Raw genomic sequence first — 13,720 nt, 5'->3', positions numbered from 1 at the left:
TGAATTCTCTTAATAATGGCTGCTGTTTTGGGGAGTGGCAAGGCTTCTTTGATTTGTGGGTGGTTGGGGTTTCTTTAACTTCCAGTAAAATAAAAATCTGATTTCCACAAGTGTTTCCCTCAGTTTACAAACACTGCACTTGGCTGCTCTGATATACCAGCAACAGAAGCTCTAGTTTAATAAATATAGGTATCTTTTGGATGAGTCTTTTGAAATGATCATGCAAACACTAAAAAATCCCAACCTGTTTGCATGAAGAAAAGACAAGATTTGTACAGCAGGACCGATAAAAAACCTTGAACTGTCAGGACCTAATGCAACTCACAGATAATAAGTATCTACTGTAAGGATATTAAATATGTTTTTATGCACAGCAAACGCTGCATACAGTATTAAATGTATATAAATTTGTAGAACTTTTTGTTTTTCAACTTCTGTATCAGGCAAGAGTGAGTATGTGCATGGCTATAAAGATACTTGCATTTGTGTGACCCGCATAGGAAAAAAAAATAGACCACAGAGAACTTCTACTCTGTCCCTAAAACTGTAGGCAAAGAAATATTAGAATTTTGCTTTATACTGTAATATCTTAGACCAGGACTCTGTTTTATTCATTAAGGTATCTGCTAAACCATGGAAAAAGAGGCCTAAAAAAAAAAGGACAAAAGGGGGAAGTGCTGCTATGGAAGGAGTCACTGCTTCAGGAACACACAGCCCTCGGACCATGCTGCCCTACAGACCCCAGAGCATGAAGCAAACATGGATTCTCTTCTTGGTTTAATAAACAAGAGGAAAAAAAAAAACCATGTCTGTTTCTTTTTCAGTTTGCAGCTTGCTCATGCATGACTTTGTATTTTAAAGACTGAATCCTTCATTTGTTTTTTTCTCCTTCTTCCTGAATTTCCTCTTGGTTTCCTCCTCAGTTCCATCTTCCTTGCCCCTTTTTAATTTTTATTTTATTATGATACTCTGTTTTCCCCAATATCCCTGTTCATTTCAGTGAACAAAATGTCAAGTGGCACCAAAAAACTTAATTCTAAATTATTCTCTGTCAGTTATCCCAATACCATGCTTCTTACATTATTCTTTTTCACATATTTTTAGAGATTTGTGGACACTGAAACAATGTTTTTAGCCTAATTTTGGTTTTATGCAAACTCCACATTAATCGAATTATTCTGGACTACTTCTAAGATTCTTCACTTTTTCTTCTTTTTATTTGCCCATTCTTTCTCAGATAATACAATAGGTCTTTATTATTTATTTTGACCTTTTGGCACACTTACTTAATTATCATTTTAATAATGCCATTAGCTATTCCCTAACCTTTCCAGTTGCCCAGAATCCCATGTCCATTGCTCACAGCAACCATCAGTGGTTACTTATTACAATCCTGCATTCATTTTCTCTTCACAACAAAGACATTTACAGTGACATTGAACCAATGATTCCTCTTCAGACACTCACTCCACCTCTGTCCTTTCCAGCCATTACTTCGTTCCACAATGTCTGGCACAGAATGTGATGTCAAAATACAATTTATACTCATTTTGGTTCATGCATTTACAAAACATTACTCACATTTAGGATGCCAGAGGAAGGATAAAAAAACAAAACACAAAACCTTTACATTAGCTTGTCTCTGTTACGTTCAGTGCAGGAGCATTACCTACATGAAGTCATATTTTAGCCTTAGTTACAGTGGAAATTCAACACAATTCCAGTCTGAATATGAACAAGGCACAGACAAAGAGAAACAAAACCCTGCCATAAGTTACTAAATGGACTTGATTCCTAAATACAACACATTGCAAGTGGCCATGACACAACCTGTTTACATTTGGTCACAGCACTGCCTTGAACTCAGCTAGGGAAGCAGGTTAAACAAACCTACATCACTTTTGGCCAGTGTTTGTAAATACCTCTACTATGCACCAGCTACAAGGCATATGGTTTAAAAAAAAGTTCACTTCCAAACATGTCAGAGGCAATTAAATATACATGTTGTTAAATACTAAATAGGGTGGCAGATACGACCCTGCAAAATTCTTATGCATCAGGATTACAAGAATCCATGAACCTTCCGTTCAGACACTTCCTTGCTCCACTGTTGAATCCTCTTTATTTTTCAAAGGACATAAACACAATTACATATTTAATACAAATTATGTATTTAATAACAGATTATATTGCTCTTTTACACATCTATATAGAAACCTGCCATTCTTCAGATTAAAACACAACTCTAAATTAAGTAAAACTTATTGTATTATTTTTGATCTGTCTTCAAAGTCACCATATTGCAGTCTATACAACACAGATTGCAGATCTTTCACTTTGTGTCTCTATTAATTGTGGTCTACCCCAGCAAATTAGCTCTATGGGTTTAATGCTGCCCTCCACCTTCTAAATCAAGACATTGCAATAGTGCAATCACATCCAACAAAGTGCAAATCACATCCATTCAAAATGTAGCATGTAGCATATGTCAGTTTTCCTAAAATCTTAAGACCACCAACATTCAGCATTTATTATTTTCAAAATGTTTTCCATTCTCTGAGTTTCTGCCTCCATTTTCTTTATCAATACTTTAATACAAAAAATCCCAAACTCTTCAGGAAGTCAGTAGTGTAGCCCACAATGCAACCTCTGCTTGCTGCATCACAAGACAGACAATGCACAACTTCCTCTTAAAACACTATTTAAATTAAAAATGTGGAGGTGCTGAAGATCAGTAAGTGGTTTGTTCCCAGATCTGCCCATGCCACTCCACTCTGTGTGCTTTAAAACCAGCACCTGCTTTTAGTATTTTTTAGATACTCCAGCTAGTTCCCAGTCTACAGTGGTAACAATTCAGGACTGCTGTGGTTCTGGCAAATCAACCCCGTGGTAAAGGGAAAGTTTCCACCTGGACTGCACATTTATTTTGTGCATTACCTCATCACCTCAGCCTGTCCTTCATCCACACAGCACTTTTCTACAAGATCTGATTAACATTCACCCTCTGGATGTTTTCATTGTAAGAAGATGTTCTAATCTGAAAACCATTTACTTCTGAATACACACCGCTGAATTACGGTGCCATCAGCAGAAGTGCAGCTCAGCTTCTCTTCTAAACATTTCTTCAGGCTAAAACACTTCCACAGAAATGCTCTGCAGTTCAAACATTTATTACCAGGTTTCAAAGTAAAATTAAATTACCATCACGGATATATAATGTTTATTAATAAAGTGTCACAGAAATAGTAGTGAAAGTTAAACAGGTAACACAAGGATATCAGGGAACATAAACGCTCAAGTTCCAGTAGCCGGGCTGGCTTTGCCAGGTTACACATCTCATCAGTCTGATGGAATGCACTGCACACCATGTATCAAACTACACAGTCAGGAAGAAAATTAACTTATGAAGATCTGGTTGGGATTTTAATTCTGGTGAAAAGCAGAAAAGTGAGAATCCTGACTGTTTGGACTCTGAGCGAGTGTTTACAGAGGTGCACAAAGGCAGAGCTTCGAACAGGTGACAGGCACAAATGTCACTGAATCAATCTCTGAAATATGAAGTGAGAGTCTCGGGGAAACCAGGAGTTAACCCAAGCTCTCTCCTGCCCAAAAAAGCCAAAGGGTCCTGTCTTTTCTCTGGAACATGAAGGTTGTTGTGCCATCTTTATTCCCCACTGTCACATGGGAAAGAAGCTCCAAGCCTTCCAGATGGAAGGCAGCAGAAACAGCTCCATACGCAATTTAAATCCAGGTTACTTTCTGGAGATTTCACTCCACTCTTTGATTCTTCACTCACCCTCACACCTCTCCACATAGACCTGAATGTTTAATGTCACTATACCCAGAGCTCTCACCTTCAGTTCAGCTGCCATAATTTCCTCAGCTCCTTTTTATTTCTGTTCTACCCTGTTTACCCACAGAAAGTGTTTCGGTTTTTTTAACAAACAAAACCCCCACAAAAACCCAAACAAACAAAGAAACCCCAAACCACTCAATTTCCAAAAAGCACTTTTGTTGCTGCATCTTAAACAGACAAAATCTCCCCTCTGAGCAGAAAATGCAATCTTAAGATTTTTTGCTATCATGGAAAGAGCTATTAAGATTGGAAAAGGTCTTGAAAGCATTCAAGATTTTAGACAAACATGTCTCCTATTATAGGAGTTTTTCGATCACAAGTTAGTTTAAGGCCAGATTTCTCATTTTTAGGAGCTGTGAAGAATAAGCCACACTATGCTGTTATCTTTCTTTTCAAGAAATCCCTCCAGAACCCATTTAGCTTATACTTGTTAAACCCCTGGGTTGTCAAAGGAATGTAAACTAAAGTGCAGTGTTGCTGTGAGGTGTTTCTAGACTGAAGCACTTGATCACTTACACAGATAAAGCACCTACATTCATACTTTATCCCATTCTTGGATATTTTTCCACCACCCTACTAGAAGTTTTCCATATCAACCTGCCCATTAAGGAAGCCAGGATAGCAGTGGGTATGGCATCACACCTAATAGGATTGTTCAACACCAAGTTAGAGGACACATACACTGCCAAGACACAGGGATTGTTCAATCTTGTAAAAAGAAAAAAGCTAAGGAATGATCTCATTACAGACTGCAACAACTTGAAAGGGAGTTAAACTCTCCTCAGTAACAGCAGATGGTGTAAGAAGAGGAAACAGCCATAAAATACATCTTGAGAAATTCAGGTTAGGTATCTGGCAGAATTCTACCCACTGGCAGCACTAAAACAGGCTGCCTGGAGGGGCTGGTATATCTCCAACCTCAGACTCCACTATCCAAAACCAAAGCTGCTGCCCTGATAGAACCTTCCCAGTAATCCTGCACCAAGCAGGAGACTGCACGGAGTAAATGGCCTCCTGGCAACTCTCCTAAACAACATTTTGTCTCTGGTAATCTACATCTCTGAAAATAAGACCCATTTCAGTACAACATTTTAATGAAGATTCCAAGTGAAAAGTAGATTCTGATTTACGCTATTCTGCAGCCTGACTCACAACCAACACTATCACCCTCTCCCATCAGTTATAACTTGTGGGTGAATTAACTTAAACCAACTTAATTCCCTATAATGCTTTTGTTGGTATCAATGAAGTCTGAACAGGCCCTAATTAAAGGATTAGTGGTCAAAATCTACCTTTGACATTCCAAGATAAACAATTGATATGGAATACTATTTCCTACCTTTCTACTCAGAAAGTGCCGCATATAAACCTAGACATCCAATTTAGGAACTAAGTTTCAGCTACTACAAACAAAAACTTTCCTCTAGATTTAAGAGATTCACTTTGGGGTTAGGCTTTTATTTTGTTTAAAAACACCAACACAGAGCAATTCTATTTTTTTTTTTTTTTCCCCCCTGGAGTCCAACTAAAATCAATTGTCAGGCTCTTGAGGAAGGCTGGTGTTGACTGCCCCTCCTTGTCGACAAACCACACGGCAGCACAGCACTCATTCACACGTCCTCCTGCTAACAGACAAGCAGCAACCAAACCACCCAGCTGCCCTTTGGGGCCTCTGGAAACAGCTGGAAATAAAGTTCGGGTAATCGCAGTTAGGCAGGAGAAACCCACAGATGAAACGGCCAGATGTCACCGAGTAAAAACGCTGAGATTTCATCGCCTTATTACGTGTAAGATGGTGCCTGCACACGGGGCACACAGCCCTCACTGAGCTCAGCCGCTGGGTAAAAGCAGAATATGAGCACAAACCACGAGTTTCACCGTGACACCTTCTGCTCCGAGCACCAAACCAAGGGCACCGAGAGCTGCAGCACTGGCCGCTGGCTGAGGGCTGCCGCCGGACGGTTCATCCCAAGGGACCCAGATGGGTTTTATCCCAAGGGACCCAGACCCTGCCTAAATCGGAGGTGGGAGGTGCGGGACAGCATCCCGGTCCCCGCCGCAGGGACACCGCCACCTGCCGGGACACCGAGCGGGGACGGGAGGCGGGATGGGGCCTGGGAAGCGGCAGCGGGGACGGGAAGCGGGGCCGCTGCGCCCGGAGCCAGGCGGGCCGTGGGACACCGACATCCCCGGGAGCGCACACCACTCTGCCCGAGCCGGCCCGTCCCTGTGTGTGCCGCAGAGCCCCCAGCGCCGGGGTGAGGGTGTCCGGGGCACGGAAGCAAGGACAGGCCACGTCCCTTTGACAGACCACGTCCCTTTGTCCCCGTGTCCCTCCGGCCCGGCGCTGCGCGATGCCCCCGCCGCTCCTGCCCCGCCGCCGCCAGCCACTCCGAGCAAGGGAGAGCGGGCGAAATGAGGACATTAATTAACAGACAACGCTCCAAGTATTTTTACTAACAACTCTGAAAAACTGGAGGAAGGGGGAAATCAAGCAACGCGTGTCTACTGCCTTGAACCACCCTGCAAATCTCTCTCCTTCACCCTGCAGAGCCACCAGCGGCCTTCGTGCCCACTCCCAATTTCTGTCTAAAAGCACTTCATCCCGCAGAAAATACTCCTCTAGAACTGTGAGTCATCTCTCGCTGAATGCTCACAGATATTTGGGGGAAAAAGAAAGAAAATCCAGAATAAACTACCTACCCGAACTATTGAGACCATAAGTACAACCATAGCAAAGCTATCAGGAGAAAACATCTATTGGCATTTTTAATGGAGATGGGAATTGCTTGTCTTGGTGGACTTGAGGTTTAAAACCGACTGCAGTGTGCCCCTGTGGTAAATATTATTGCATTTCATGACAGCTCCTGTATTTACTTTGTTGTATTCTGGTTTATGCAAATAAATCCGGCACAAAAGAATAAAATTATGAAGTAAGCGTTTCTTTACAAAATGAAAAATACCTCATGGCGATGAGACCATTGGAGAGAACTTTTCACAAATGGCCTGGATTTATGCTGACAGAAATAAAATTCTGCCCATGAGGGGCATGAGGAGAATGATGTTGCTTCTAAGCTTTGTAAGTTAAAAGGGAAAATTAGAAGCTGAAGTATCTGCATTTCCAATTTTGAATAAGATCTTTATTTAACTCTTAGAACAAAAGCCAAAACTTGTTCTTTCCTTTTTATTTGAAACCACAGAAAACTGATATCCAACCTTCAGCAACCTTATTACCAGTAAATAAAGGGACTGATGAGGCTAATGAAATACAGGGAGTGTGTCTATATTTTTCATTGTAAACTATTATAAAAGGACAATGCCCTTTTTGTACTTTTTCTTCATGTTGTTATAATTATTTGTTAATAGAAATCTCATTATTTAAAGTAACATAGTAACAAAAGTAGAAAAAAAAAAGCCTCCCTCCCTTAATAATCATTGAAACTAGCAGTTTCTACTTTAGATCAACTTAAAAGCTGTTGAAAAATATACCAAAACACAGCACCATTATGATCACATTGAATTTTTCAAATTAATGCAATGCAGACTACAATTATCAAAATAACACATCTTATTACAGTATATTACAGAATATTACAGACTATACAGAATATTACAGTACTCCACATTAGAAAGGAAGGCATTGCTCTCTGGTAACAATTCCTAACAAGACCAGGGGATGCATAAAATTCTGCATAAAAATGTTTAACTTTTTTTTTTTTTTTTCCTTCCCAAAGCATTTCCTTTATTTCTTTAGTCAACTTAAGTTTTTTTGATTCAAACTTCCCTTTTAAACGCAGGCCTAATGCAAGCAGCAGAAGACAGTGCACAGTTGAAAGACGAGTCAAAATCAGCTAAAATACACCAAAAATACACTGTCACTGACTACCCACACACTGCTTCCGAAAAGACCAACAAAACTCACATTTATTCAAAATCAGTCGTGAATGTAACAATATTTACAAAATTAACATATTTATCTGGCCTATCTCATAGCTTTATATTGCTACAAGAAAGATCTATCAGGATCAGGGGAAAAATTTTCATTTTTCCTAATTCAGGTTTTGTGTAAAAGCAGCACCCACAAACTGAAGAAACCACTACTGCATTCTGATTCAAGGCTCTGAGTGTAAATGAAGAGACCTTGAAATATTCAAAAATCAAGCAAAACTTTAATCTGTTCCTCTCCAAAGCAAAATCATTCACTTTACAGTAGAACATTCAGAGAGTTTTATTAGAGGAGAAAGAAAATAAGAAGTCTAAAAATGAGAAACAACACATTTGGTTACAGAAAACTGAAGGTAAAAGGAAAAATTAATGAAAGCTCTTATTTTTTGAAATTTTCACTATTTTGAAAAAAGGATAATCAAGTGAAACAAATACACTTTCAGTGCACCTCAAAAGCACATACTGAAGTGAAAAAAATGAGCATATTTAAAAAAAAAAAAAAAAAAAAAAAAAAAAAAAAAAAGTCCAGTCAGCCACACACTGTAAGATGAAGCAAAGTCTATGAATCACAAAACCAGAATCCCAAGTGGTTCATTTGACTTGCAATCATCACAACAGTCTGCCTGCATTTCAGACATGATACACAAATTTTGGAAGGCAGGGTAACAGTATGAAGTTGTAAGGAGACCAGAGCTCAGGCAAAACACATAAATCTTGATTTTAACAGAACACATTGTTTTAAGAAGTACTAAGGAAATTCCACTGCTAATGGATAGGAAAAAGAAAGTATATAGTATAACATGATTGGTTTCATTTTTAAAACAAGGACTTAATTTTTTATTTTACAAAGCTATCTTTAAGTTTCAGTCTTTTGTCTCATACCAATTGTTTGATATCACTGCATTCACTTTGAAACTCACTTTCACAACCACCTAGTGATTTCAGCAACACTGCCCAGTTTATACACAGCACTGCTTAGAAGTTGTCAAGTTTGGTGTCAGACAGAAAATAAACACAGACTAAGATGTCAATCAGCATCAAAAAACCCTAAAATGAGGCGTTTGATAAATTTTTGTATTATTTTTGGCCAGTTTTTGGGGGTTTTGGCAGGTTCCACAGTGATATGAAAATATGTGATTTGTGCAGAGAAGAAAAACTCTGCCCAGCTGAGGGGAAAGCTGAAGCATGTCACAAGGAAACCCACTGGACCTACCAAAAAAAAACCCAAAAAACAAAACGAACCCAAACCTTCCACAGAACAGGATGCAATTAACATCAAGACACAAAGCTGTGGGAAAACAAACCTCATGGAAATACTTATTAATCTTCAAAATGTCTTCTGCATTAAACAGAGAAACTTCCCAGTCCCAGTGGCCTGAGAAACTGATTCTTGAATGACATTTATTTGAGTGCACCTTCATCAGAGCCAGGATATACCCTGCAGAGATTCTCCTCTACCTTCACCTATTGACAAGGGACATCCTTATGGAAGTCAGGCTCTTCTGCAGTCATTCTGTCCATGATATCCCACAAAGAGAAAAGACCCAAAAGTTTTTATAGTGCCACACATTAGCCATCTATTGAAAGCAGAACAAACGAAACCAAGGAAGCTGCCAGCAGCCTGGGTAGGCAGCAGTGCAGGCTAATGTGACAAACTACTTTCAGGCTTTTGAAATATAAGAAAGCAGGCATTTTCCTCACTTTAGCTTGGATTTTTTTTTTTTTTTATTCTAACCCCATTTTTGGTTGATGGGAAAAACTCTCATTATCTCAGTCAACGCAGGCTCTAGCTTTGCCCAGGACACCCCAGCTATTAGGGGAGCAGGGAATGTTACCCTTCTCTCCTCAAATACTGATGAACCAGTTTCCATTACTCAAATGATCAGCTTGAGTTGTTCAAATGACCATCAGAGTGACCACTAAGAAAAAGCCAAGTTATCCACACCAGATTTCTAATTACGTGTCCAGAAGTATATGGCCAGCTCTCAAAAAATTTTAATGTTCCTGAAGAAACTCAGGGATTTAAAAAGTTGTCAGAGTAAAGACAGAATCATTATTTTTTCCAATCAGTCTTTTAAGTTTTGCCTACGTTTTACTTACTTTAGCCATGTACAGAACTCACTGAGGTTCGGGTTTTTTTTTGTTGGAGTTGTTTCTGTTGTGGTTGTTTTTCCTGACTTGGTTTGGTTTCTTTTTTAACAATTATATTTTACGTGATGGTAAAAAAAAATGCCACAGCATTCCCTTCTCTAGCTACAAACAAACAAGATAAGAGTGATTTCTGTTACTCTTGTACTGACTGCATGAAAAAAAAATGACCAAAATTTCAAGTCCATAAGCTTGACTAATAAACACGTAAAGATTGAGTCACAAGCTGAATGACTGCAGAACGATGGACTGAGATTATGTCACTAATGTATTTTTTTCAAACTTCACCAAAAAAAACCAGAGCGGGAGTCAGATACATCTTTCTCCCTAAAAAATGATGCTGAAACCAATACAATTCTTTCCATGAATATGCAGAGCAGGGTTAGACTGTACTCCTTTTGTCCTGTATGAATTATCCATCACATTTCTCTTGTATATTATTAAAGTGACTTGCTTTATCCTCCCAACCCCCACATCTGTGCTGCAGTAATTTATGTGAATTACGGTTAATGATCATTTGCATTATGCTTAATCAGCATATCAATAATATACTCTGCACAGAATAAGCAGCTCTTCTTTCTTTCCCTTTTAATGAAATCTATAGAAATGGAGCTGGGGTTTGACTGACTGGCATCACAAAAAGGTTGCCTGGGCAGGTGCTGGGGATGGTGGCACAGGACAGAGGCCTTGTGGCTGCTGCCAGTCATGCTCAAGCATCAGCAAAACCTGCTATTATATTTTTTAATTCTTGTGCCTTGCTATCTAGAGGGGCCAATGCTTTATGCTGGAGGGGTTTTAATGAGCTTGACCAGACCAGTGTTCCTGGAGCCAAGGCTGTGGCTGTGTGGGATGGTTCAAGGAGAGATCACATTCTTCCAGGGTGATATTACTCACCAGAGTCTAAACCACTGCCATTACAGCGTCCTCATGTGGGGCACACAAACCCCTGAATACAAATGAGCTACAAACCTTAACATGAATATTCAGGAATTTCTGGAAAGCTATTATTACATATGCCCAAGTCCTATTTAAAGAAATAAAGAAGAACCCTTGAATGCTGGAAAAAAGAGCCGATCAATTCGGGTCATTTTGCCAGAAATCAATCAATCAATATCATGTAACAACAGGATAAAATTATTAACCTAGTAAGAGGTTTGTTAAACACTTCAGTTAAGTTATTTTTAAAAACTGTGTAAGTCACCAGCTTTGGTGTACTGACATTTAGGTGAATGCTGCTGCACGCTCGAGAGGAATTGGCACAGCACCAATATTCTCATTTGTGAGTCACAGCCTCCAGTGCAGCTCTATCAGCTTTACCTTGTAAATCACTGCTCTGCTATTAGCAATCTTTCAATATGATGTGACATCTTTATTATAATGTTTTTCCACTGAAGTTTAAGTTCATATTTTAGTTAGCTCAGAGACAGACACAGCCATATTTACCAGGTTTAATTAATTGACTATAAATAAAGGACTGTAAGAAGAAGGCGCCTCTCTCACACGATATTCAAGTTGTCACCATTTTACAGCAAAATGCCAATTGGGATAGGACAAACATTGTTATTTCTGTACTTTACATCTATATTTCAATATGTAAGCTTAAAATTTCAAGGTATTTTGAAGACTTCAGTCTAGAGCCTCAGTTCTCTTCCAAAAACAGTCACAGCATATGATCTACATTAATTTACTGCCATGCGATTTTTAACTAAGGATTCATTACATTGTAAGAACATCAGTGAAATTCCATTATTACTTTGGCTTCAATATCCGTGGATATGGCAGTAAATAGGAACAGCATGTACAAACACACACAAACAACAAGTTGGGCTGGATTTACCTGACAAAAACTTGCAGAAGCCATAAAATTGGCCTTGACAGATGCAGGGGCCCTTTTTGGTGGGGGTAATGCAGCACATCTGTTTTCCTTATAGCCCCCTGATACCCTGCATCATTCCCTACCAACTGTTTTAGGCATCCAAGGCAGGGGAGACACAGCTGCAGGGAGCAGAGCAGCAGATCTGCACAGCTGCAAGGATCTGAACAGAGCAAGGGAGCAAAGCAGAGGACAGCGGGAGGCTTGGGAGAGAAAGGCTTCACAAAAAAAAAAATGCAAGTGAAAACAAGAAAAAAAAACCCTGATGAGCTAGAAAGTGCTGGAGAGTTCCCTCTTGGACATCTTGTTTAGAGGAGTTTTTTGTTGGGAAAAGACAGCAGAAAAAGCCACTAGGAAGAAACTTGAACCCTCTTCCCACATCTTTCCCATGAGAATGAACAATTTTATCCAGAGACACAAAGAGATCCATGCATAACTCGAAAAATGAACCAAACCTTCATCTTTAAATACTACTAAACACCTGCATAATGCCTTAATATCAAGAAGGCACAACTTAAACATTAGCAAAGCAATCCCATGAGGCAGAGATGCAAAGGCAACTATTAACACTGATTCTGTAAAAAGTGATAAAGGTGAATCAACAGCTTGCCAAAGCTACCATAAAAAAAAAAAAAAAAAAAAAAAAAAAAAAAAAAAAAAAAAAAACAGAACAGCAGCAGAAAGTCTCACAGGTGCTTTCTTTCAGAAAAAACTTGATGGTTCAGCCTTCTCTGAGAGCAAGGGTAGCTCTGGACAGTGGATTCAAACTTGCCAAAGGGTTTTTTTGTATTTGGGGAAACAATGCAGGAATGCAAGAGTTATCCTGCATATCTGCACAATGTAATGCAGAAAGAGCAATGGGATGTTCCTACACACAAACACACATTCCACAGAGACATGCAGGTGGGGAGTGGGCACATAGCAGCAGCACTAGACAGATATGCACTATTTAGTCATCAATATTATGTTACCAAGAATTTTTTTAAAGAGTCTGCCTGCAAAAACTACAAATGATGGAGTTAGCAAAGCACAGGTGCTTTGAGACTGCACTTCTAAATCTTCCAATAGAACCTCTAGTTTAATTAGATCTGGATACAAGGTAAACAAAACAACCACCAACCACCTCCAGAATATTATTTAGACCTTTCTGTAGTAATACTTCAAGCCATAACTTGAACAGTTTAGCAACAATTCAGCACAAAAGTTCTAAACAAATACTTACATCAGCCACTTATATCTACACATTTTTTACCTTCCATTAATTCCATCTGAACAAATTAGCAAGCAACACCATGAAGCAGAGCCATGATCTCTTTTAGAAATACACTTCACCATAGAGAAGGAGCAGCACCTAAAGAGAACTTTTTGCTGCTGTTGTTCAGTGCACCTCTTGCCATCATGTTTCTCCCCTAGGAATGAGCTCTTCCTGGGGTTTACCTACAGTGGGATGTGTGTTCTAAAGAGAAGGCCCCACAGCTGTGTAAAACCTTATTTTGGAAGTTGAGAGCAGATTATTTTTGAAGCTCCAAAGCCTTACTGCATGGTGTCCTCTGAAGAGGAAACAATGGTTAAAGAGCACATTGGTCTGTAGCAGCACTCTTCCATTTCACACTCTCATGAACTCACCCCATGTGACGGGTAGGAGATCCAGCCCAGCTCTCCTTGAATTGTTTTTGAATCCAGCAGATTAACTACAAAAGAAGACACAAGGAAGAGGAGTGAGTTTCCTTTGCCTCTGCCCAGTTAACATCAGTTACCCACACCCAGAGCTGTGTTTATTTGAGGACCCTGTGAGCAGTTGATTTGTTCAGGTGGCCTGGCAGAGAAGAAAAAGACAGACAAATGAAAAGGATCGCTTGTTTAGCTTAAAACACAGCAGACAGGGCAACTTCTGAAAA

General features: G+C 39.5%; 1 protein-coding gene across 1 annotated transcript in view; it reads right to left on the bottom strand.

The window, feature by feature from the left end:
• Positions 1-13,496, bottom strand: part of EPHA3 (EPH receptor A3) — a 168,678-nt gene extending 155,182 nt beyond the window's left edge. The window contains 1 exon segment of the mRNA XM_066340812.1: positions 13,449-13,496. Within this exon segment, the coding sequence (XP_066196909.1) occupies positions 13,449-13,453 (5 nt within the window). The 5' untranslated portion in view covers positions 13,454-13,496.
• Positions 13,497-13,720: the final 224 nt, after the last annotated feature.

This window comes from Sylvia atricapilla, chromosome 2 (assembly GCF_009819655.1).
Source record: "Sylvia atricapilla isolate bSylAtr1 chromosome 2, bSylAtr1.pri, whole genome shotgun sequence".
Taxonomy (NCBI): domain Eukaryota; kingdom Metazoa; phylum Chordata; class Aves; order Passeriformes; family Sylviidae; genus Sylvia; species Sylvia atricapilla.
Note: the sequence above shows the minus strand (reverse complement) of the source record. Positions and strands in the feature narration are given on the sequence as shown.